The 26759-nt window shown below is 42.0% G+C and overlaps 1 protein-coding gene across 1 annotated transcript in view; it reads left to right on the top strand.

Annotated features, from left to right (window-relative positions):
• TBL3 (transducin beta like 3) overlaps positions 1–26759 on the top strand; it is a 56431-nt gene that overhangs the window by 27579 nt on the left and 2093 nt on the right. The window contains exons 12-20 of the mRNA XM_039355583.1: positions 1737–1795; positions 3831–3934; positions 9331–9472; positions 10767–10997; positions 12645–12715; positions 14700–14856; positions 18474–18532; positions 20391–20494; positions 22364–22435. Coding sequence (XP_039211517.1) covers positions 1737–1795; positions 3831–3934; positions 9331–9472; positions 10767–10997; positions 12645–12715; positions 14700–14856; positions 18474–18532; positions 20391–20494; positions 22364–22435 — 999 coding nt within the window. The remainder of the gene's footprint in view (positions 1–1736; positions 1796–3830; positions 3935–9330; positions 9473–10766; positions 10998–12644; positions 12716–14699; positions 14857–18473; positions 18533–20390; positions 20495–22363; positions 22436–26759) is intronic.

Raw genomic sequence — 26759 nt, 5'->3', positions numbered from 1 at the left:
CAACATGATCGCCAACGTCCAATAACAGATATGGCACAAGAAGAAGAAGAACCACCTTTAGCAGCAATAACTTGAATTACTCATTTTCTGTATGACTTTATCAGTCTCTCACATCATTGTGGAGGAATTTTGGCCCCCTCTTCTTTACAACACTGCTTCAGTCCATTGAGGTTTGTGGGCATTGGTTTCTGCACAGCTCTCTTGAGGTTCCACCACAGCATTTCAATCGGGTTGATGTCTGGACTTTCACTGGGCCATTGCAAGTCCTTGATTCTTTTTCAGCCATTCTGTTGTAGATTTGCCCGTGGGCTTGGAATCATTGTCCTGCTGCATGACCCAGTGTCTCCCAGGCTTTAGCTGTCAAATAGATGGCCTCACATTTGACTCTAGACTACTTCAGTACACAGAGAGGTTCAAGGTGCCCCAGGTCCTGGGGCTGCAAAACAAGCCCAAATCATGACTCTTCAGCCACCGTGCTTGGCAGTTGGTATGAGATGTTTGTGCTGCTAGGCTGTGTTTGGTTTTTTACAAACATGATACTGTGCATTATGGTCAGACATCTCATCTGTCTAAAAGATGGGGTTCCAGAGGTCCTGTGATTTGTTCAGATGCAGCTCTGCAAACTGAAGCCCTGCTGTCATGTTCTTTTTAGAGAGAAGCAGCTTTTTTCCCAGCAACCCTTCCAAACCAACCTTATTTGTTCAGCCTTTTTGTAATCGTATGGTCATGAACTTTAATGTTTAACATGCTAACAGAGGCCTGTAAAGGCCAAGATGTAACTCTTGGGTTTTTTGCAATTCCTCTGGGCATTGCACAGGTTTGCTGGGACATCCACTCCTGGAAGACTGCACTGTCTTGAATGTTTTCCACTTGTGAATAACCTTCCTCACTGTAGAAAGATGAACTTTAAATTGCTTGGAAATGGCCTTATAACCAGATTGATGGGTAGCAACAATTGCTGATCATGCTGATCTGATGTCTTTCCTCGCTGGCATTGTGCTAACACACACCTCAATGCTGGAGACCAGCAAACCCCTAAAACTTTGGCTCTTATAGAGGTAGCCACACTTGCTGAGGATGACTTGGTCAAGGGCACTTGATTAGCAGCACCTGGCTGCTACTTAGCTCGTCATACCTGTGGAAGCAGCAAGGGTGTACTTACGTTTTTCACACACAGCTTCTCCATTTTGGCCTTTTTGTAAAATAAAAGACGGCATGGTACAATATGCCATGTGTTGTTGTTCATCTGAGGTTGTATTTACCTATTTCAAACAACTGCTGAGGACTAGATGATTTTTACTATGTCCTGATACGTGAAACCATAGAACCATATATATACATACATACATACATACATACATACATCAATGCTTTATTTAAGCTTATATTTCTGTTTGTATATAGTACGTGTCTTATTAGTGTTGTATATCAGTGGCCCCTGTAGATGCCATACACTAAATAAAAAAACCCTCTCCTTTTCAGATTTGTTTCCATTTCAGAAACTACTGTATTTGCTGCCAAATATCTCCAAACTAGTGGAGAAATATTTGCAAGCATTCCATGACTTCTTGCAAACTTGACAAATAACTAGAACTCAGGAAGTTGATAGTCCAATTACAACAATTCTTTGAATGTTTGCTGGGTACCAGATATTGATATGAAATGATTGCTCAAAACCTATGTCTTTTCCTGTGTTTATTCATGTGATTTTATCATCCTCTGCAACTTTCATGCAGATATTGTTCTTGCCTTGGACGTCTTCCGAAAGGGGAGGTTATTTGCTAGCTGTTCAAAGGTATTGAGCATTTTAATTTTTAATTCATTTCAGAAGTAACAGGAATGTTAGAGTTTGAACGAGGAACTTCATGCATGGTAGCAGTTGGGATGTAAGCAAATTTAGCAACTGGAAGACATTTAATGTATCTTGTTAAGCTGGAAATTGTCAAGCTGTTCTTTGTGACCTCTTGGGAAACCATGAACAAATTTCAGAGAGTTGCAGAGTTCCCGATTCAAAACCTGTTGGAAAACCCATCCTGTGTGTCATTCCCCTTTTGGAAGGAGAGCAGACACAGCAACGGGAGGGTTCCTGAGGACAGCATTTTTGGGGGAGGGGGGAGGCTGGCCCTTGTTGATCTGTAGTTTCCGTTTAAGTCAGTTTTCCCCTTCCTGGCATCCTCCAGGACAAGAAATGGGCCTTGATAGCTGGCAATGGATGATGGCAGTTATAATAAAATACCATTGAAGGTGCCAGGTCAGAAAAGCTTAAATTTAGAGTGCAGATAGTCCTCGACTTATGACCGATTTTTAGCAACCGTTCAAAGTTGTAGCAGACCTCCACATAGCTACTTACGACCTGGTTTTAAGGTTCAAATCCCCCCCCCCCCCATGCAGTCTTATGATCACAGTTTGGGCACTTGGCAATCAATCTGCATTCATGGCTGTTTACGGCATCACTGTGATTTTCAGTGATTTTCTTGCTGGAAATCATCATTTTATGTCTAGTTTCTGGCAAAAAAATGCCTCTTGGATACCATAGGTTTGTTTAATAATCGAGGGTGTGGTCAGGAAGCTTAAGCTTTGTGCCAGCCATTTAGCCAGGTTGTAGAACAGCCCAAAGCAAGTATTCCAGTAGAGAAATTCCCTGAGGATGGGCTGCAGTGTGACTCCAAAAGCTCAGAAGAGTAAATCTCTGGTGACCGACCCAAATTTGATTTTGAAATTATTTCCTGTTTATTGTCAATTTAGATTAAGGACAACATGCATACAGAGAAGTATGGCAACAAAGTCATTTGGAAAGCATTTGAATAGTTGCACTGCAAAATTTTGCCACCCTCTGCCCAAGTATTTGAACATTCTGGTGCCCGGGGAGAGCCCTGCCCTCTACTGCCCAAACTGGCCCTGCAGGAAAGAAACTCCTTCATTTTTTTCAAGGGCTCCCTGTGCGTTTGTTAGTTCTCTTAGGACTTACTGATTTATGGGTGATTATTAGTAACAAAAGATTCTCTTGGTGTTGAACAGTAATATAAACAGAGATCAGAGAGCAAAAAAAAATGTCGATATGGTGAAACAAATTAAAAGGCTGTGTAAAGAGAAGGTAACCCCTGAGCCACGTGTAAAATCCCAACTCTGGTAGAGGCAGGCTGGAGAAAGGGATGTATTTTCAGACTTCCGCCTCATTTCAGCAAGGCCCTGCTGCACAGGGGAACAATTTCTACAGGTGCCTCAAAGGAAAACGGGCTGGGAATTAAGGGAACAGAGTAGCACCTCTGATTTTGAGCGTGTAGTGGGAAAAGGGAGAGGGAAAGGTTGGCAGCACTAAGCTTCTTTGCAGGATGCAGAGCCAATGCAGCGTATCAGATAGAGAAGCCAGCTAGAAAGAGCTGGGGAATTGGGGCCTAAAGCTTGAGGTCACTGAGGAGGAGGAGGAGGAGGAGGAGGAGGAGGAGGAGGAGGAGGAGGAGGAGGAGGAGGAGGAGGAGGAGGAGGAGGAGGAGGAGGAGGAGGAGGAGGAGATGTGGTGGCATTTATCATAATAAACTGTGATAACGTCAGAGTAACAATGCCAACATCCCACAAAGGACTCAGTTTAGTGCTTCCATTGTAATGGCTGCTGAAGGTATATAAGTTGTTTTTTGCATTGTGCTGCTATGAGACCCATGTTGCCATTCACCCCTCCCTTGCAAACACTACTGAGGTGTGGGCTGTGGAGATTTGTTTGCATGCTACTAAGCTGTAATCAACTTTTTCCATAACCTGTTAGGATCTCAGCGTGATCTTTTCAAGCCTTCTTTGACATTCAGAACAAAACAAAAGACCTCTTCTGCTTTCAGGATAAGACCTTCCGGATTTGGCAAATGACAGAAGACGGCCAGGTCTCTTGTGTGGCTGAAGGGCTGGGCCACACCCATCAAGTGGGCACCCTTGCCTGTTCCAAGTAAGAGAAGCCTCCCTCTCTCTCATCTGCTTTTGAGAACAGTCCCTTGTGCACGAGGGTTGGGATTCCTTGTAGCCTTGCCTTTCCTTAGGATGGGTGGAGGTCATGCTTTATTAACTCAGGGAAGCTGCTTCGCACTGTAAGGAGGGTTGGGACACAACCATTCAGCCACACATACGATCCCAAGCTGTCAAGTGTTCAATACCCTGGAAAGGCCAGTAAAGTGGCAGTAGCTTCTCCTTTGCTCCCCTTGAGTCTTAAACAGAGTCTTCCACTAGAACAGGGCCTTGCAGGCTTGGCTCTTTCATCCAGGCCTTTTGGAAAAGACAGTTGATGCTCCGTTCTTCCTTTCTGCTCCCCTTCTTTGCCATCCTTGTTTCTTTGTTTCGTGCTGTGTTGATTTTTTTTGTATTCTATTTTTTAAACATTTTATCAATTGTAAACTGTCTAGGTGAGTTGGGAGTTGGGCAGCAGCCGCAGCACATAACTTCAATAAATTATGTTGTTTGCATAGTCAGCCAGATGTTTAAACCGGATTTGGCATTTTTATCCACCTATCAATCCTTCCGAAAGACCTGGGAATTGTTCAGATAATGTTTGATGGTTTTAAAGGCATTGTTGCAGGAGGATGATTGTTGTGATTGGTGATCCTCTCAGATAGTTGTTTATATTTAAAAAATGTTTTAAAAAAACAACCCAAAAATTGTTTAAAATTTCCCCCCACTTCTAATTTCTATTACAATCATAGAATACAATCAGTATAACACACAAACACCTATTTGCAGTCCTTAATTATTTTTAAGAATATAAAGGAGACCTGAGACCAAAATGTTTGAGAAATGCTACACTAGAAGTTTAACATAAGGACTCTCTGTGAAGAGAAAAAGGAATAGTTATTAATGTAAAAAAAAAAAAAAACCTCAGTTAAACTATGGAAATTGTTGCCATAAGGTAACAGTGATACCTACTGGCTTAAATAATAAGATTAAATAAATTCAGTAAGGAATTTATTATCTTCAGAAGTGACATTGCATGACTTAGAATAGAATAAAGCTGGAAGGGACCTTGGAGGTCTTCTAGTCCAGCCCCCCTAACCCTAACCCCGCTCAAGCAGGAGAACCTATACCATCTCAGACAAGTGACTGAGCACCCACGATTTCTGAGAGCAAGCTGTTTCACTGGTTAATTATCCTCAATATTAGGAAGTTTCTCCTTAATTCCAGGTTCCTTCTCTGTTTGGTCAGTTTCCAACCATTGTTTCTTGTCTGCCCTCTGGTGCTTTGGAAAATAATTTGACCCCCTCTTCCTTGTGGCAGCTCTCAGATACTGAAATATTGCTATTGTGTCACCCCTATTTCTTCTTTTCTTTAGACTAGCCAAACCCTTTTAGTACCAATTGCTGGGCAAGTGTTGGCGCTGATGATCCCCTCCCACTTTTGGGGAGCCCAGAAGGGCCCCTTTGGCCCCATTGGGAGCAAACACTTGAAGCCCCCTCGGCTACAAATTATGGAAGCCCTCCATGTGACTCCTTTTCCACTGCCGCACTGCAAGTGATCCAGCAGCTTCTCTGAGCTGGCTTCAAGCCCACGAAACAGCCTTGAAAGCTGTGAGATTATTGGCAGAAAACAGCCACACCAGATGCTGCTGCAAGTAAGAGGAGGCTGCAGTTAATCCTAAAGGTGTGTGCTGTGCACCGGAAACCGTCTTGTGGGCATATATCACAATCTAGGGATTTTTCAAGACAGAAATAGATCAAGTTTCTTCATTTCGAGCTGATGCCAGGACAAAGATAATGCATGAGGCTGAAACATTTTTGAAATTCTTTGTGTGGCTTCCTTTTAAAGTCTAAAATGTGTCTGTTTATAAAAGCTTTGACAAGTCAGGGGGAGGAAATCTCAATTATCAATACATAGCAATGCTTCCAAAGCTATTTTTAAACAATCTGGAGGGACAGAATGTCTTGTTAGTGACAATAAGTTGCACCATGGGATGCACGTATTCGGTCAGGGTTCCAGGCAGGCAGGTATGTTAATTCATGTCAGCCTTTCATGTCAAGATCAGGAAACAAACGCCAGAAAAACTATCTGAACTCTGTTGTAGTACAGTGGCTGTGTGTGTGCTTGTTATTTGGAAAGCACCCATCTCCGAGTGACTCTGGGCAGCGTGCGTTTAAAACACAAAACCATATAAACGATATCTCCCATCAAGGCGGGATATAAAGCCAGACCGTAATAAAGTTGGAAAGGTGGGGGGAGGCCCTGCAGGTGCCCCTGGTCGCGCCTCCAGGAGTGCCCAGCGGGTGGGCAGTCAGGTCTTCCAGCCCTCCTGAAAGGCCAGGAAGGGGGGCAGAATATTGGCCGGGAAGTCTTCCTTTCTGGACCTGCCGGTCGGAGTGTGTCGTGTCGTAACACAACCTTTAACGTCCGATATAGTTTCCCTCTGCCCCTTATACCAAAAGAGGATCAGGTTGTTGTGAGTTTTTTCTGTCTCCTCCTCTTCTTCAGGTCTGAGTTAGTGTTTAATCAGTTTTGCATTTTCTCTTCGCAGCCGTCTCCGTGCTCTCTTGTACTCCCCGATGGGTGGAGTTTAGCCATAAGCATTTTCTTCTGAAGTTTTTCACCTACAGTACAGGTAGTCCTCGACTTACAGCCACAATTGAGCCCAAAATTTCTGTTTCTAAGCAAGGCAGTTGTTAAGTGCGTTTTGCTCCATTTTATGACCTTTTATGCCACAGTTCTTAAGTGAATCACTGCAGCTGTTTAGTGCAGGGGTAGGCAACCTTGGCTCTTTTATGACTCATGGACTTCAAGTCCCAGAATTCCTGAGCCAGCATGGCTCAGCTTGGAAACCTCCCTTTCCCCTCAGCGTGGCTGGCTCAGGAATTCTGGGAGTTGAAGTCCACGACTCATAAAAGAGCCAAGGTTGCCTACCCCTGGCCTAGGCCTAGGCCGCTTTATGACTCGTGGACTTCAACTCCCAGAATTCCTGAGCCAGCATGGCTCATCTTGGAAACCTCTCCCTTTCCCCTCAGCATGGCTGGCTCAGGAATTCTGGGAGTTGAAGTCCACGAGTCATAAAAGAGCCAAGGTTGCCTACCCCTGGTTTAGTAAATTGTGCGGTCTTTAAGAAAATCTGGCTTCCCCCCTTGACGTTGCGTGTCAGAAGCTGGCTCGGAAGGTTACAGGCGGTGATCACAGGACCTCAAGTCAGCGCAGCTGCCCTCAGTACATGCCGGTTGCCAAGTGCCTGGATTTTGATCCCGTGACTGTGGGGATACTGCAGTGGTCGCGAGTGTGGAAAACCAGTCACAGATCACTTTTTTCACTTCTGTTATAACTTTAGACGGTCACTACACAAATGATTATGATTCGAGGACTACCTGTAAAAACTTGTTTCTACTGAAAGTCTCTCTCTCTCCTGCTGGAACAACCCTGTAGATGGGTCGGTTTGTGACCATATTTGGAATTTTAAAAACACATCTGTGTGAAATAGGGCACACTCTCAAAATTGCTGCCACAAAAGCCTATTCACAAAACAGCTACTATATGGCATCCGGCATCCATTGACTAAAAGACAAATTAACACACAAACATGTCAATAAAGGTCTCCACTGCTCCAGGGGCTCCTTTGTGGGGCCTACATTTCTGTAAATATCAGTGAGCAGACAGTCTCCTAGATAAGTGGCCAGGTGTATGTTAAAAGGCTGGGTTAGAAGGGAGGAGCAGAAGGGGGCAGTAATGAGCAACCTTCCAGATATGACATTCCTTTCATTAGTGGAATAAACAAAGGCAGAGTATAAATTGAACTATAAAATAAAATAGCTGTTATTTTCTGAGAACGCTTGCGGTGTGCTCCCTAAATTCCACTGTGGCCATAAATAACTTACCTGCTCTGCCTTTTCACTTCAGTATAGGGCGCTGATCCTGTGAGCCTCTAGAGCAGTGTTTGCCAACCTTGGCAATTGGAAGATGTGTGGACTTCAACTCCCAGAATTCTCCACCCAGCAAATTGTCCAGAAAGCTGGCAGCAGAAGTTGGAGTCCACACATCTTCAAATTGGCAAGATTGAGAAATGCTACTCTGGAGATTATTCCCAGCAGCTTCAACTAAATCAATGGTTCTTAACCTTTCTAATGCCGTGACCCCATAATACAGTTCCCCATGTTGTGGTGACCCCCAAGTGGATGTGGCCACCAATAAGAGGGAGTAGGACAGCTAGGGAAAAGGGAAAAAAATGGCGGACAGCATGGTTTGGTGACCCCCGTGAAATGGTCATTTGATCCCAAATGGAGTCCCGACCCACAGGTTGAGAACCACTGAACTAAATGGTTAAATGGAACCATTTTTTATTTGGAACTGTAGTTCAGGAACATTAGATAGTTAGGTAGCTCACCTAGATGATGAGATGGGTGGTGTCTACATTTGAAGAACCATCCCATCCTGGTTTCAGAGGCTCAAGAATTACAGAGAGGGATTATATCTCTCCATAATCCCAAGGCTTTCTTTCTGTAGGTGCAGAGAGTGTGAAGAGGCATCACCTTCCCTGGTTTTAGAGGAAGTTGGAACAATTAAGGACTTTTTATATTTTTATACTTGTTTTAGGCAGAGGAGTATGCAGCCATGGGGCTGCTTAATGCCCTGAAATCCCACCCCTATTTTTTAATTTTTAATGTTAAAGTTTAACTATCTTTGCTCTGTTTTAAATTTTTATATTCAATGTTCATGTTTTTATGATTTGATATGTACGTGAGGCAAATGGGTAGTTTGTGATAAACAAACTTCGCACCAGTTCTTTGGATCTTTGCCCATCGTGGCTCTTTTCGTTATTAAAGGGATTTATTGAAATTAATAGCTTCCTGAAAGAGGGCAAGATTCCCCTTTTTAAAAAGAGGTAAATGTTAGTCTTCTTATGAAATCTACCTGCACCCTTTTGCTGAGGGAGAATGACAACCAGCTTCGGTTGAATAAGATAATAACGTCTGGGACCTTGGAGGAATTTTGACAACCTTCAGAATGGTAAATTTTAGAAGGTGAACTTATTGCTGAGAATTCTGATAGTTGGTCATCATGGGAAGCTGGACCTTGTCATAGTTGACAAGCAGTGCTCTAAACCTGGGTTTCGCCTTATAGCATGGGCAGTGCTGCCCCTAAACGTTTTCTTTAGAGGGCTTCAGGAGAGCCTTATGCCCACCATTCAATTTGGCACTTAATCATTGTAGCAATATTCAGTCCTAATCATATGATTGTTGGGTGCTTTAATGTATTTACCCTGCCTCCTTTTTAACATAAACTTCCCAGAGAGTTTTAAGGAATATGAAAAGCAATATGAAAACAACAGAAATAATGATGACTACCATCTATATCACTCTTTTTCTTCCTGGTTTGTCTTTTTTCCAGAACAAAAGAGAACTTTCTGGTCACAGCCAGCCAAGATCGCACAATCAAAGTGTGGCTTCTTCCTAAATTTCCTACCATCAGTGAAAAAGAGAACCAGATCGTAGTATTACAGCCCGCCAAAACAGAAGTGGCACATGATAAGGTAATACATTCAGAGGATCTGAAAAGCTGAGGATTGGATGGGGATGCTAGGGAAGGTGGTCTGTGTGTGTATGTGTGTGTGCGTGCGCCTTCAAGTCAGTCTAGACTCTGGCCTGGACAAGTCCCTGCAGGTTTTTGACCACATTTCTGCCATGATTTGCTATTGCCTCCTTCCTCGGGCTGAGAGATACTGATTGGTCCAAGGTCACTTAGCTGACTTTGTGCCTAAGGCAGGATTAGAACTCACAGACTCCTGGTTTCTAGTCTGGTGCCTTGACCATTACACCAAACTGCCTCTCAGATGCAGATGCTGATTGCAAAAGCAAATAGAGTGAGATAGATGGACATTTCTATGTTCTGCAGAATCCAGTCAGAGAGCCTCACCAAAGGCAACTTGTTGATTCCCTGTGTGTTTCTCGATCTGGAGAATGTCAGGTTCGGGATGAGCAATGAACAAATCTCTGTGTAGATCACTCTATGTTTAATTTTCTGACCATAATTGGGAGATCAAGAGCATGCCAATATCTGTCACCTCTACCCTTTTCCACCCATCCCTTTTCCATCTCTAACTTTAATGCAGTATTATGCGTGCATGCATCTTAACTCTGGTCGCGCTTGTTTTCAGATCAGAATTTCTGTATTTTGGCGATAGATTATCTCTATTTCTTAACAAAAGTAAATCTGTTGATGAAGTGAAGACACCACCCTTATGGTTTAAGTGTAGGAGATGGAATTTTAATTTTTTTTTAAAACTGGTGAGAATAAATATTAATATCATGCTTACCACAGGTACATCCCTAAAATGAACAGCAGGAGCAAAAGGCAGCAACAGCCTTTGGTCTGTGGTCTAGAAACTAGAAGTACAGTATTATAGTACTAAAAGTACTCAGCCAAAATGTGCTTACCATGCAAATCATGCTAGGCCAGGAAGTGGATTTTAAAAAGGAAAAAGGAAGAGAACTTTTATTACTTTTACATTTTCACACTACAAGAACCCTGTGACACCCCACAGAGCTGAGGGAGAGTGACTGGCCCAAAGTCACCCAGTTGGCTTTCATGTCTAGGAACGTGCAGTTTCCCAGTTCTAGCCTGGTGCCTTAACCACTAGATAATTGCAGATACTTGCAGGTTTCCTAAAATAGAGTTGAAGTGATTTGAAACACACCTATATAATAGGAGCTTGAGTTATCGAGGTTCAGCGGATCTTCCATGTTGCAGGGCAGAATGTAGCAGTGTGTGCTATAGTAAAGGTTCTATAACTTGCAGGTACACCACTGTTCTCTCTTCATTTTTAGGACATTAATAGTGTGGCAGTGTCTCCAAATGACAAGCTAATCGCCACAGGTTCCCAGGACAAGACAGCTAAGCTGTGGAACTGTGAAAATTGTGTGCTACTCGGAGTCTTCTCCGGACACAAACGCGGCATCTGGTGTGTGCAGTTCTCCCCAGCAGACCAGGTCTTGGCCACCTCTTCAGCAGATGGGACTGTGAAAATCTGGGATCTGCAGGACTTTAGTTGCCTGAAGGTATTGTTGTGGACAAAAAATGTAGCAGCTTACATTAATGCAATGTAGAGAAATAAAAATTGTACTTGACCAGCGTGGGTGGAATAATCTACAAGAAATTAGAAACTGTTTCTCTGAGAGAAGCTGGAATTTATCTATTACAGGAGCAAGCAAGAAAAAAATACTCTGCAAAAAAAATAATATTCAAAATTATGGAAGGCTAAATAGTTCCCTTCATTATTGAATAAAACTAAATATTTTAAAAATAGCAAGGCACCACTTTTATTAAATGGTTGTGTCTTCTAAATATCAGCAAAGGTAGATATTTTAAAAGAAAAAAAATAGCACTAGAAAACTCTTCTAACTTGGCATTACAGGTCATTAAAAATGATATCACGTGACTGTGATTTGCAATTTTACTGCTAAGACAGCATTAATTCTGCTTATCAGAAGCCAGTGGTGAAGTGCGCAAATGATCATATGACACTGTGACAGTTTTAAGTGCAAGGACCGGTAATCAAGTTCCTTTTTCAGTGCTAGCATAATTTTGAAAGGTTGCTAAACAGGGCAGGTGTTAAGCAAAGTCTACCTGTACACATATTTTGGTTATGAAAGCTAACAGCCTTGTTTGGAAAGAGCAACCCTTTTGTTTCTGAGCTTCCTTTGATTGGAATAACAGAATTTGTTTTGTATGGCTTTTCAACCTTCTCGCCCATTGTACCACTTTTAGGGATATGGCAATATCCGGGTACCACCAGTCGCCTAGCAAGGGGTCAAAAACTTGATGACAAAAAAAAAAGGAAAAAAGTGATAAAATACAGGTAGTCCTTGACTTAGTGACTGTTCGAAGTTACAACGGCACTGAAAAAAGTGACTTATGACCATTTTTCACCCTTATGACCGTTTCAGCATCCCCAGGATCATGTGATTTACATTCGGATGCTTGGCAACTGATTCATATTTATGATGGCTGCAGTGTCTCAAGGTCATGTGATCCCCTTTTGCAGCCTTTTGACAAGCAAAATCAGTGGGGAAACCAGATTCACTTAACAACCTTTTATACCAGGGGTGTCAAACTCAGTTTTGCTCGCCTTTCCGAAAACGCCGCTCACTCGCTCACCCTTCCCCTGAAAACACGCCGCTCGCTCACTCGCCCTTCCGAAAACATGCTGCTCACTAAACCAGGCGCTCACTCTTTCCTCTGAAAACAGGCCGCTGGCTCTGTCTCTCCTCACTGCTTTGGTAAGAAAAGCCTCTTCTCTTCTCGCTCTGCCCCTTTTATACCTTCTCTTCTCTCCGCCCTCCTCCTCCTCTTCTCTTCCGGGTGTGCCGGAAGCTCCAATTACCATGTCACCATGTGCATCGATCCTGGGGCTTCTGCCAAGCTCTGCAGCTCCAGCTGATCTCCAGGTCTGTGCGGCGCCACTTTGGCTGGTTCCCTCCCCAGCTACACTTGGCTAGGTCTCGCATACCACCTGCCAGGTGCTGAAGTACCACCGGTGATATGCATACCATCGGTTGAAAAGCCCTGTTGTATGGAAGCAAATAAATATTTTTATGGTATCTTTCCTTACCATTTCTCTGACCCGGGCAGCTATTTATGTGCCTGAAGTAATTAGATTGTCCTCAATATTCATGCTCATCTCTCACCTTTCCTTCCCTCAACAGACTTTTGAAGGTCACGATGCCTCTGTCTTGAAGGTCATCTTTGTGAGTGAAGGAGGACAGGTGCTTAGCAGGTACGGCCACTATAGAAAGAGACTGTTTGTTGAGGCTAATGGCAAAATAGCTCCGTGGCAGAACTTGCAACATCTCCAAGGAGAGCTAGTAAAAGTGGCTTGGAGAGCTGGTGCTAGCCAGAGTGCTTAATCTGTGTTGTCAAAGGTACCATGTTTTCCTGAAAATAGAACCTGGTCTCATTTTTTTTTTTGCCTCCAAAAAAGGCACTAGGTCTTATTTTTAGGGAATGTCTTACCTTAGGACCGCTGCAGCCAAACCTCCCACGCCCTGACACCTGTCACGCCACTGCTTAACTTCTTCAACGGCTGCTTGCCGCCACTTGCAGCTGGACATATGGTACATTGCACCGTTTCTGTTGCTTGCAGCAGGAAACCGCATGGCGCTTCGGGCCACTTCCACTGCTTGCAACAGGAGGCCGCATGGCACTTTGGGCCGCTGCCATCGCTTACGACAAAAGGCCGCGTGGTACTTCAGGCCGGTAGCAACGGCCTGAAGTGCCAGCGACGGCAATGGTGTGGAGCACCAGGCGGCCTCCTGCCGCGAGCAGTGGCAACAGTGTGATAAGCCACGTAAAGTGAGACTTGTCGGGGTGTGGGAGGCCTGGCTGTGGCGGTCCTACCGGTAAGGTAAGCGGGTGTGGGGCGCATGGGGCTGCTCCACACACACCCTAGCTTGATTTTTAGGCATGCGCCTTGCCCCAAAACCAGGGCTTATTTTTGGGTAGGGCTTATATTAGACCCACTCCCCAAAATCAAGCTAAATCTTACTTTCAGAGAAACATGGTATTTCCTTTCTTGTGATAAGAAAAATAAAATAATGTTATCTGTAGGTGAAGATAGGGAAAAGTTTTTTTCATGTCTTGGCAAGTAAAAAAAATATTAAATTCCTTATTCCACCAGGCATAGGAATCTTATTCCCTGTTTCTGCCCCTGTGTAAACATAGCTATTGAAAAGAAGCAGCACGTCTAAACTATTATTTGCAGAACAAGTCAAAGTCAGATAAACAGAAGAATGGCACATAGTTGATCTCCTTCCAAAACCATGTTATTTGGGAACAAGGTTTTTCATGGTTTCTTATGTGTCCTGACTGTGCAAGCATTTTCACTTCATGTATTGATATGGTAGAAGTTCCTGAAAACTGCTTTCTAGGAACGAGCTCCCGGGGAGAGTGTGCAAAGATGCAGGTGTGATCCACATCCCCAAATAAGATGAAGTTGGATCAGTGATCAGCACAAAGGTTCCTCACCTCTGGTGCCTCCATTCAGACATCCCAGACATTGGAAGCACAACAGGCTGGGTGACTAAGGGCTGGGCTCTTCTCTGGCTATTTGTTGCATGATGAGGTTTTGCTATGTTTTCTGAGGAAAAGGAAAGGAAATTTGCAAACACTTTCTGCTGGTCACAAGATCTGTACGGATTTTTTTTCTTCTTTGGTTGATTCTGTTCCAATTTATCTTTACCACACTGGGTTTGGATTCCGTTTTAGGATTCTTCCTTTTCCTTGACATACCTTTTGGGTGAAGTGGGGAGAAACCACCCCTCATCCAAAATCATTATTTGGCCTCAAATTCCCACACTGCCTGTGCTCCTCTCCTCTACAAGAAAGAACATTACTGATAAATATAGAATTGCTGCTTTTCTATGCAGAATTCTGTTTGTTCAAAAGGAAGTTTTTTCCCCTGCCCCCCTCAGCCATGGGAGATGCTCAGATTTCAGACTGTGCCTGGCCTCCTCCTGCTCCTGTTAGAAGAATTCTTATTTCAACATGCAATAGATTTGTAGGCAATTTTACTTCTGTTTGGGTTTTCCCTCTTCTGATCTTGCTGGGGGGGGGAGGGTGTCATTCTTTTAATTCTGACTTTTCCACAAGGCAGTATCTATCTTGAGTGAATTTTTTCTCCCAAGACAGGTGGTGGTGCCAACTTATAAATGCCTTGAGCTTAACCTCAGGTCATTCTTAATTCTTGTTTCTCTTTCCACAAGTGGTGCTGATGGTCTCCTGAAACTCTGGACAATCAAAAACAATGAGTGTGTGAAGACCTTAGATGCTCATGACAACAAAGTATGGGCCTTGCATGCTAACAAGAAGGACGATACCCTGGTGACTGGCTCCACAGATTCACGGGTCTTATTGTGGAAGGTAGAACCTGCAAAGTTGGCTGATCTTAAGTTCCCAATTCTAGCCTGGCTTATATGCTTCACCTTCTTTTTTTTCTTATTTTTGATTTTTATCATTCTCCTTATTAGGCTTCCCTAGGACAAAAAGCAAAAGGATCCTGCCACAGAATTGATTCAATCTATAATAAAGGGCTGCCATTTCTCAACGACATTGGTCAATGCTACTTGTTCATTTCTTCATGGAGCCAAGCCCATCAGTTTATCAATCTGTGCCATTGATTTAAAATTTGAAAACTGAAGTCATTCAGGAGTTCCTTATTTCCCCACAAACATAGAGCTACAACTGAACAGATCTTATTATGGTACCTGTTAACTTGGAAGGCCAGAGAAAAAGAAGGGAAGTTTCACATGAATATAGGTGGAACCTCAAATAATCTGGTCCTATACAAAATGGAGCTGGAATCTTAAACTGAAACAAACAAGTACTAGAGCAACTGATACAAACTTGGTGTGATATACTCAGTATTTTTATTTCCAAAAGCATTCCGCACAGCTGAACTTTTGAAAACCTCTTTGAAAAAAATACACAAGGGCTTTTCAGTGTTATTGTATGAATACAACCAAATGCAAGCCAAATCTGCTGCTTGCAGATATAGCAATAATACCTAGATTTATATACTACCCAGTAGTGCTTTACATCACTCTCTGGGCCATTTACAATGTTAGCATGTTGCCCTCAACAATCTGGGTCTTCATTTTACTGACCTCAGAAGGAGGAAAGGCTGAGTCAGCCTTGATCAAACTCCCAGCTATGGGCAGGGTTTGCCTGCAATGCTGCATTCTAATCACTGCTCCACCAGGACCCTTTTCACGGCCACATTTTGCAAACCAGCATTTGCTGCTAGGTGTTACTATTGGTTACTTAGCTTGCTGCTTTCTTTTCTGCTTGCTTTCCTGATTCTTCAGGGGAGGAATCCATCTAGAGACCCCATCCCATCTAGATGAGCAATAGAGGAGAAGAGCACACCTATGTTTTTTTAGGATGGCTCCTGAATTTCAGTATCTTAAACTGATTTTTTCCCCAAATGTATTTTGTCCAGGTTGTTTGCTTTTCTATAGTTCATTAATACAGGTTAAGCATGGAATGAAATAACATTTGGTAAGAGAATATATATACGTTGCTTTCTTGGCTGAATCCTTCTTAATGTTAATTTAAAAAACGACTATGAATTAATTTTGCAAGCTGTCACAAATTTGATAAGTTTCCCCTTTTGAGTCTTAGATCTGTCCTTCTTCAGTAGTGATGTGTTCACTTGGATTGCTGATTACCAGAGAGCTGCAGAGAATGAAGGGCATCACTCCAGCTTCTGAACTTCGTATAAATGTAGCTTACGAAGAAGGACTTTGGCAGCTGAGAGAGCAGTCAGCATTTTTATTTTGGTGTTGCCTCTCTTCAGACTGATAGAAGGCATTCAGTACTTGGAATAGGCTGGTACCATTCTGAGGGGTTTATGGATAAATTGTTGTTTTATAGCAATTCCATTTAAAAACAAGACAGTCTGCTAAGCTTCTTAATGAAGCTGCTTTATCAGCAGTAGTCTACTATTTTTGCTTTATAAGAGAAAGATAAATTTTGTAGCATAAATTCATCAGGAAAATTGCTCCGTATTTGTGGTACATTTCCCATCTTTTAGAATACTTGTAAGGTTTGATCTTCTCATTCCAGGAGTGACTAATAGATTGATTTGCACTTTTTGTGCAAGAGCTTATCTGAAAGGCTCATTTTCAGATGGCTGCCAAAATAGCAACTGTAACAGCAACTAAAATTCAGCTGTTAATCCTCCAAGACTCTCCCAGGGTAGGATCCCATCCAAACAAATCCTAAAGTCCAGTGGGCTGGTCTGAACTCCCCCCTACTTAGTTCCACCATTTCCTCTTGTCTGGCTTTCATAATTAGGATTCCTCAACTTTAGAAAGAGTCAAGAGCCACTGAGAGGATTTGGTACCATATTTTCATCCTGATCAGAGCCTTGTCTCCAACTTCAGAGGAGAAAGTAGAAATAGACCCAAGACTTTAGTCTGAGTCAGAACTTTTAACATTACAAAGGAAGTGTTGAACTTGGTTTGCAGATGTGCATTATTTTCAAATTTGGCCTACTATTCTGCCAAGAATTTTTATTGGTATCATTCTGTGGGTATAGTTCTAGAAGGATGGAAAATTGGCCCTCCAATCTAGTAGCACAAGAATAAGCTCTCAGAAACACAGTGAGACGTATTGTAGTAGTATTTTATGGGAAGACTCATTTTAATTACTGTACCTACATAGCTTGGAGACAACCATGGAGTATCAAGTAGGCCAAGCTGTTTCAAGACCAATCACTATAGGAAAAATATTAAGAGACTTTTAAGGTACCCTTCAAACCCAATACTGGAAGGCGACATCATAACATAATTAGATAAATTCTTAATAGATATGTAATGAATTAGATTATAACCTACCATGAGATCTCCTGAACAGTAGGTAGGTGTAATTTTTAATAAATAAATTCATTAAAAATGGCACCTTTTCATACAAAACATATCCATATCATTGAGCATGTTTCAGTCAGCCAGTACAGTATATTCTTGGATTACTTAGTTAATTTTAAAAAGAGGGATTTTCATATTTCAACCCCAAATCTGAAGCCAGATAATGGAGCTGAATTGGTTGATAGAAGCAGCCACCTGGGGGGCTCCAAATTTTATCTTCTGGGGCACCTGAAGAGAAAGAGGATTGACAAACATTTTCTCCTACTCTTGTTTATATGTGCCAGCCTGGATCCAGTTCCAAATTAGTTATAGGTAACCTAATTATATCTGATTTTAGAGCATTCCAGAGATGAATGTAGGGATTCAAGATCAAGCAGTCTTGCATGAGAGGGAGGAAGAACCAGTGCTTCCACCAAGGAAATAAGTTCAAGAAATTATGAAACAAATTTAGCTATAGCCAGATTCTGTTTCAGTCCTTCTTAGTGGAATAACTTGGGCAATAACCAAATGACTTAATCACCATGTTAAATTTATCGAGTAAAAATTGTACTTCCGGTACTTTCTACAAGCATCAAGGAGAACAGGTTACGCTGATTAAGGGAAGATGCTGTCTTTCCAGCTCTTAACCTTCTGCAGAGTAGAATCCTGAAGGGGGAAGCTGTTCGAGCACCAGCAGCACCTGACGCTCTGGGCCTGCAAGTCCCTGGAGAGGGAGGCTTCCTTGGTGCCATTGCAGTTGATGGAGGGAAGCGGGGGGGGTGTTGCTCCACATATATTAGACAGGTCTGTGGTCTATTGCTTTCCTTCCGAAGTCAACCAAAGATTTTAAAACATAAAATCATTTCCAATGTATTCTGAAATCTAAACAGTTCCTAAAATAATTTTACTCTGGACTTAGAATAATTGGTATTATTGACAAATTAATGTGGTTGCGCCTTTTTATGGCCATGTGCTCAGCAGTTTGAAACAATATTGTGTTCTATGCATGGCTGTTGCTTTGGTTCCAAAAAACAACAGGATCTGGTTGAAAGGTTTTATTATTTTCTGAAACACCAACCACTCCATTTGGCGATTTTTCTATTTGTGTTTCATGTCTCTGTCTGTTAAAAGGATGTCACTCAAACAGAACTCGAAGAAGATCAAGCAAAGCAAGAGGAACAGATCTTGAAGTGAGTATCTCTGAGCAGCATTTTGCCCGGTTTTCATCACAGCAGCAACATCGAGTGTTTTCTGGTTGTTGGGCAAAGAGGTGCCACCATCTCCAGCTAGTATGGCAGAGTTTGCTCTAAGCACCCATACATAAGTGTTGATTCCATATATTTATATATTTGCATGTTGTTAGCATTTTGGATGAATCTCTGTGCTTTGCTTTTAGGTATTTTGGAAAAGGTGTAATTGTGCAAAGAGAAGTCTCTAAACTTGTTTTGGGAATCTGCCGTGTGTTGGGTATATTTACAGGTAGTCCTCGACTTACAACAATTCGTTTAGTGACCGTTCAGTTACAACAGCACTGAAAAAAGGGACATATGACTGTTTTTCACAGTTATGACCTTTGCAGAAGCCCCAGGGTCACGTGATCAGAATTCAGGTGCTTGGCAACCAGTTCATATTGATGACGGCCACAGGGTAAATCCCCTTTGGCCACCTTCTGACAAGCAAAGTCCATGCAGAAACCAAGTTCGCTGAACAACTCTGTTACTAACTTACCAGCTGTAGGAATTCACTTAACAGCTGTGGTGAGAAATGGGGCAAGACTCATTTAACAAATGTCTCATTTAACAACAGAAATTTTGGGGTCAATTGTGCTTGTAAGTCGAGGACTACCTGTATTTTGAATACGGTTATTTAGATAAAAATCAAGTCTCCAAATCGTGTGCAGTTGGTAGCATCTATTTGCTTTTCTATGTATTGCTTAATTAACTGCAATGAATATAGTGTGCAAGTTGCAGGCTTATAAATAAGATTATGAAAAGTACCGTAAATGCCGGCGTACAAGGCGACCCGGCGTATAAGACGACCCCCGTCTTTATAGCCGGGCCGCATTCCTAGAACGTCGTCTTATACGCCGGAAACTACCAGTATTTCCGGCGTATAAGACGACTCGGCGTATAAGACGACCCCCGTCTTTGGCGCCGATTTCAGCGCTCGCGGAAGTCGCCTTATATGCCGGCATTTACGGGGGTATGAATTTGCATAAAGTGTCTGATTCATTTGCCTGCTTTAAAGGAATGCTATACTGGGACTAGGGAGCTTGAACAATTTCCATGTGTGACAGCTCCTCGGCAATTCTTGTTCTGCCCAAGCAAGTGGCTACCAGAAAGGATTATATAATAGATGCTGACTGGCATCTCGGTCCCCTTCGCCCGGTCTGGCGACCTCCACAATTCCCAGCTAATTGGATTGTGGACTAGATGGACTGGAGTCTTCAGAGCAGGATGAAAAGCTTGTTAGCTATATCGGGGGGGGCGGGGGGGGGGAGACTTGCTACCAGCCCAAGAAAGTAGAAAGCACGTACTGAGGAATTGCAAGTTAAGAAGCTTGTTTTCAGAAGGGAACCGGGCCTTGCAATAGATCAACTCTCTTCCGGGCTACCTCCGGCTTTCCTCCGTCCGTGGCAAGATGGCATTTGCAGTTAGGCGCAAGTGGCCTAAAAGCAGCCACTCCCTGTGCCTGGGCTGGCAGGAGGAGGGCACCTTCTCTTGCTGCCAGCCATCTCCATATTGCTGGCTTTGGTCAGACGGTGGCTGTGGGAGTGCGTTTCCACAGGCCGCTTTGGGTTTCATTCAGACAAGTGTTACGGTTGTGGTAAAAGCTCAATGGCTACAGAGGAATGGGGGTAAAACTGAGGTGTAGAAAAAACTTCCCCTGTGAATCCAAGAAAGATGGCGGGCCCCTTCTCGCCTGCCTTGGGTGGGTTTGCTGCTTTCAGGTTGGCCCTGGGGCCCCGAGCTCTAGCTAACAGCTCCCCAAAGGCTTGCGGATTCCAGCTGCCATTGGCCTCTCCCTGTCCGGCTTCATGTCTTCCAGAGAGCAGCAGCTGGCTAATCTGCTGCAGAAGAGGCAGTTCCTGAAGGCCCTGGGCTTGGCGATCTCCCTGGACCGGCCTCATACTGTGCTGACCATCATCAAGGGTGAGACCTTGCTTCATAGGAGGCCCGAAAGGGTCTCATCTCCATCTGGCTTCAGCCTTCCAGCAGACCCCTCCCCTTCCCCCCCCCCAAGTCCCTGTCAGAATCCAATTATATTTCATCTTTAATTATCAAATATAGAAACTCCCAATTCTGCCATCTTTGGATTCTGCCATAAGAGGGAGAGAAGGGGGAGAAAAAAGGGGCTTTATGGCCCTCACTTCCTTCAGTACACTTCAAAGAGCTGAATGCTGAATGTGTGTTTATTGTAACCTCGAAGCGTTAGCATACCAAAGGAGGGTATTTGCCTTTCATGTAGTTATCTGAAGTCTCCATCCAGACGGAAGAAAGAAGAAAGGGGGTGGAATGGTGATACTTGAAACTATCACTGGAAGGGGGGTTGATTGGGTGGGACTACTGGGGAACCCCTTAAAACCTTGAATGGGAGAGCTTGGACCCCAAGTCCTGTCTAGCATGCCTGCAACCATTTTCTCTTAATAAAGGATTCCTGTTGGAAGAATTATTCCAAGAGTTCTGCCTTCTTAAGATGCAAAGTGGGGTGGGTCCTTACAGTCCCACTCAATGGCCTCCAATTTCTAAGAGAGCCCAAACATGACTTTTTCAGGGCCAAGCAAAGGGTTGTTTTTTTATTTTTCCCAAATTTCAAAATAGAGTTGTTTTGTGTATGAACCATCCAGAGATATTACAGAATGACAGTCTATCATCATTAGCAGTTTGCTGAATGGTGAGGTATTCACTTGAACAACATAGTTGTTGCCGGATTCCCTCTACTTAGGGGACTTCCCTCCCCCACCCCCAAATGTGTCTTTGTGCAAACGGTGGCTCCCTGCCTCTTTGTGATTGGTCTATTGGGACAAAAAAGCAAAAGAAAACATATTTAGAGGGCATGCAACCAGCACCCCAGGCTAGATGTGAAACTTCAGCTCAAGATCCAGTCTAAATGTCGCCAAAAAAATCATGATTTTTAAAGCTATGGTAGACAATTTAATACAGAGGAACAATAATATTTGTTCTATTTCATTAAATCAAATTTATTTTTTTCCTCAGATACCCACTTTGGTTGTGATCTTATTTTCTTATGAAGTATATCCCCGGGTGCAACATTTAAAGGGACAATTTATTTATTTATTTATGAGACTTATATACCGCTTAATCAGGATTCTCAGTCCCAAAAGATTGTACATCTTGACATACAAGGACATTAAGGGTTACAATTATAGTTATAAGTAAATATATAATTATATATAACTATATTGTCCTTATAATGTCCATTGAGGACATTAATATTAAGAGATATTTGCAGCACGCTGCATTTATTCAGATGAGCGTGGTAAAAATTTGCAGCCTATAGATGGTCATTTGGCGACTGTTTGAAGTCCCAATAGGCCTCCCCAGAGCTACTTGCTCCCTGTTCTCGGAATCCAGATGGCCGTCCCGCTCCTGACTGCATTTTGGGTGCTTGGTAGCTGGCTGGCCTTTGCAGAGCTGTTTGCAGAGTCCTGCAGCACAACTGCAGTTTTCAAGGTTTTTTTGGCTGCTTTCAGCAAAAGACACCTATTGTATATAATGGATTCATTTAATGACCATTGCAAAAATGGTCATAAATTTGGGTATGGTCATATGATAATGACGCCACAATTTATGGACATAATTCCAGACTCCATGATATTCATAAGTGACTTTCTGCAATTTGTCCAACGCAGAATATGAGACTACAATGGAGGGTGGGCGTCCCTCTCAGCAGAGGGCAGGGTCACAGGCAGCGCTGGCCTTCTGGCACTGCTCATTTTTGTCCCCTTGTCTTCTGCCCACTGGGAATTCAATCGCGATGGGTTATTTTGTCTCCCTCAGCCATCCTGAAGGAGCCCAGCGGAAAAGAAAACCTGGCAAAGAACTTGATGAAGCTGCGGAAAGACCAAAAGGGTCAGTATGCAACCCAGTTGGGGCAGCTTCTAAAAACGTGCTTCTGCCTGCGCATAGATCCTTGTATGTACATGGGTGCATGCAGACATCTCTGTGTATTTACAAAAGACAAACAAGGCCCTTCACAGGAGGTAGTTCTAGTTCCAGACTTCTTTCTTTTTATTGAAAATTAGTTCTTTGGAGAGACACAGTGTGGTATAGTGGTTAAGACTTCAGGCCAGAGACCGGGAGACTGTGAGTTCTAATCCACCTTAGACAAAGTCCAGCTGGGCGAGTTTGGGCTGGAGTCTCTCAGCTTTAAGAAAGACTCAATGGCAAACCACTTCTGAGAGAAAAAAAACCTTGCAAAGTTAACTATAGGACTTGTCTCCCAGAATCAGACTCTCATTGAACAGAAGGGGGGGGGATCCCTTTAGAACAAAAGATCATTGAGCAGTTTGACCTTTGCCCCCTTTTCTGGTTAAATACTCCCACTCCCACTCCAGGTGGTTTCGGGCTGGAAACATTAGTCCAACTGGAAGAACTCCAGTCTTCTTTTTTGTTTTATAATGATTTTATTAAAATGATAAATGCAATGATAAAAAACTAATATAAACTAAAAATAGGAGTAAAAAATAGAAAAAATAAGTATAGCAAAGAAAATAAAAAGAAATATATAAAGAAATGACTTCCTCCTTCACAAGTATAAATGATTTTAGTAACTGATCACCTTTTCTAACAATGAAATGAATCTTTTTTCCCATTTCCCATCTCTTATCTTTAAATCCTTAAAAGCTCATCATTTCAGTCCTGATCATCAAAAATCCATTAAGGGCCCAGGGATAACCACATATGTATTTTAAACTGGATCAAATAAACCATTTTTTTATTTAAAAGTTTTATAAATTTATTACAATATAACCCCCCACCCACCCCCACTTCCCAGAGCTGATTACAGGGTAAAAAATAAAATAAACAAACACAATCTAACTAACATAACCCAACTGTACTATCAATCAAAACCATAACACACTTTAACTCCTTCTCAAAACAAATATTAACAAATTATGTCAAACATAATATAATTAAAACTAATAATAATTATCTAAAATCTACTCAAAAGCAAGATAATACTTTTCAATTTCATATTTCTTCTGAATGTAATCAGTCCATCTTCTCCAAACCATAATGTAATTTTCTTGTGAATGGTCCTTCAAGTAGGCGGAGATTTTCACCATTTCTGCTAAATTAGATACTTTAAGTATCCATTCTTCCAAAGTAGGCAATAAGTTTTTCTTCCAATACTGCCCCACCAATAATCTTGCAGCTGTTATAAGGTTCAACATCAAATTAGTTTCTTTAACATCAAAATCTACAAAAATACCCAACAAAAATAATTGCAGAGTAAACTTTATCTTTCTCTTAAAAATCTTTTGAATATTCCACCAAATCTTAATCCAAAAAGCTTTAATATCTCTACAAGTCCACCAAATATGAAAATAGGTTGCATCTAAATGTCTACATCTCCAACATTTGGGCTGTAAATTCGAATACATGCAAGACAACTTTTGGGGATCCAAATGCAATTATAAAACATTTTATAAAAATTTTCTCTTAAATTTTGTGCTTGAGTAAATTTTACATTTCTAACCCAAATTGTCTCCCATGTATGCAATAAAATCGACTCTTGAATATTTTGCGCCCATTTGATTCTTCTAGATCTTGGAGATGGTGGTGCACCTGCTTTCAGAACAGAAACGTGAAAATCTCTTGCTTTTAAAATTGTATTTAATCTATAACATGTTCCAACATAATTCACCACTATGCCAACAGGTACATCCCATCTAAATTGAATCTGACGCTTCTTAAGCTCCTCAGCCAAAAAGGCAAAGTCCTTTCTTCTTCTCAGAATTTTTGAGGGTATTTTTTTTTAAATTATAACATCTTGAGCTGCAATTTGAAATCTTTGCTTATAAAAAGCCTGTATAATTTCATTACGAAGTGATCTTCTAGAAAAGTAAATAACCACATCTCTTGGTAGATTTCTCTGCTTCGCAATCCATGAATTAACTCTGAAAATTTTTTCAATATCTCTCAGCATTTCTTCAATTCCACATCCCAAAATGGCTGCTAATTCTGCTGCAATCTCTTCTTTCAAGTCTTCTTTCACATTCTCCTTCAACCCTCTTATTCTCAAAGCAAACTCCATATCTCTGTATTGTGACATTATAATTTCATTCTGTGCTACATCCACATTATTTTCAATTCTTTCCACTCTTTCTTCCAATCTTTCAACATTTCCAGCCACCTCATCCACCCTTATCATCCAGCCTTTCTACATGGGCCGCAAGCCCCTGAAGAGCCAGCAGAATATCTTCCCTCATCTGATGACTTTTCTGCTCCAGAAGCTCTGCTGTCTCAAACCTAATCTTTTGTACAGCTTTCTCCAAAGAATCCTGAACCACATTCTATATATCTTTAAGTGTGAGTGCTGGAGGTGGGGGGGGGAGGGTGGTGGAGACTTAAGCTTAGTTTGTTATATAGTTTGTGTTACTGGAGAGGAAATTGCAGCTTTAGGCAAAGAAGAAATTCCAGAGCGTTTTGAAGCCATTTTAAGAAAAGAAAGAGATGAAGAAAGAAAAAAAAAGCCACTTCTTATAGTAAAATAAAATAAAGGGGTAATAAAAACAATTCCCCCCCGAAAAAAAAGAAACTCTTTAAATAAGCAAAGTCTATTAAATTGTTGAAACTTTGTTGCCCAGTAAAAGTGAAAGTCTTCAAACAAAGAAACAAAATTCCTCTGCCATTTTTCCTTTCACTCCAATCACAAAAGTAGTAGCTGGAGAAGACAATATTTCTCCATGAGTTAAAGTTGGAATTCAACACAGTTCTGATCCTCCTGAACAGCTCTGTCTGCTTTAAAGTTTACTTACAGTTCTTCTTATGTAGCAGATGTGGAAGCAGCGTCTGGCTTCGTTCTCCTTCGGAGAACAAAGGCGTCTTGGGATGCGGAGTTGATCCAGTCTCCGAAGGAGCTCTCACCCTTTGTCTCCCCAAAAATAATCTCTGGGAGACAAGAGGAGCTCAACTTCTATCTGGAAAAAGACTCACTTTCTTCCCTTTGCCCGGGAAGAGAGTTCCGAGCCGCAAAACAGCTGATCGTCGTTGTCTGCCGGCTCTTACACAATCCCGAGACGGGCGGCTAAGAAAAAAGCCACCATCGGCGCGGCAAATGACACCGGAAGCCCCCAAATAAACCATTTTTATATATCTTCATTTTAACAATCTTGATCTTTAGTTCTTTCAAATTAATATTCTAGAATCTGATTTATTTTCATTTTTTCTTTGTTGCTTTTCACAAAATTCTTCAATGCTTTAACAGCCTCCTATATAGGAAAATTATTCAGGTCACTTTTTGGTTTGTTATGTGTATATGTCTTTTAATTATTAAGACATCAGCAGAATTCTTTTGTATGTCCTGTATAGCATCTATTTACATATTATTTTTGTAGCCTATTATTTGTAAATCCTTTTTCAGATCAGTCTCAGCCTTGTCTGTTTCTCTTCTATAACATATTTTAAATACTACCTTTAGAGGCAGACACTCTTAATATTAATTTGTGGGTCCATTGTTCAAAAATAACCGTCAGTGTGTTGAATGTTAAAATATTATGCTCCCTACCATACTTGTAAGTCAAATATAATATAGTGTTCTTTTTCTTTAATTTTAATCTTTAGTTCCTTCTAATTTCCTGTGTCCAACTTTCAAAGTCTCATTGTATTGTTTCAAAATTTCAAGTTGTCCAAAATGCAACAGCCCGCTTACTTCTGCAAGCCAAGATTTTGCATGTATCACTTCTTTTACGGGAACTGCATTGGTTACTGATTAACAATCAGGGGGAGGGGCTAGTTATCACCTTTAAAGCCCTACTCCATCTCACCGGGGCAGGAATGCACGGTATGTTGTGGGTCCCCTCTGTTAGGGAAATATGTCTAGTGGGACTAAGAAAAGAGGCCTTTCCTGTGGTGGCTCCCTTCCTTTGGAATACCATTTTCCTTGCTATTTTTCTGAAAGGCCCTGAAGATGTGTTCTGTCAGCAGACATGGAGACCCCTGGTTGATATGGAGCCAATAAGGTAGCTGGTGTGATTGCGTGGTTGCTGTCATGCGGACTGGAAGTTTAGGGTTCTTCTTAATATTGTATGCTGCAGGAGTCACCTTGTTTGTGTTAACTGGCCATGTTTGTTTGTTTAATAAAGTAGGCAGGTAAGAGGCACATTCCAACCTCAAACCCTTAACGGGGCAGGTATGAACTCAGCAGGCCCTCATATCCTAATATGTCTTT

Source organism: Crotalus tigris, unplaced genomic scaffold (genome assembly GCF_016545835.1).
Source record: "Crotalus tigris isolate CLP2741 ecotype Arizona unplaced genomic scaffold, ASM1654583v1 scf7180000018693.663989, whole genome shotgun sequence".
Taxonomy (NCBI): domain Eukaryota; kingdom Metazoa; phylum Chordata; class Lepidosauria; order Squamata; family Viperidae; genus Crotalus; species Crotalus tigris.
Note: the sequence above shows the minus strand (reverse complement) of the source record. Positions and strands in the feature narration are given on the sequence as shown.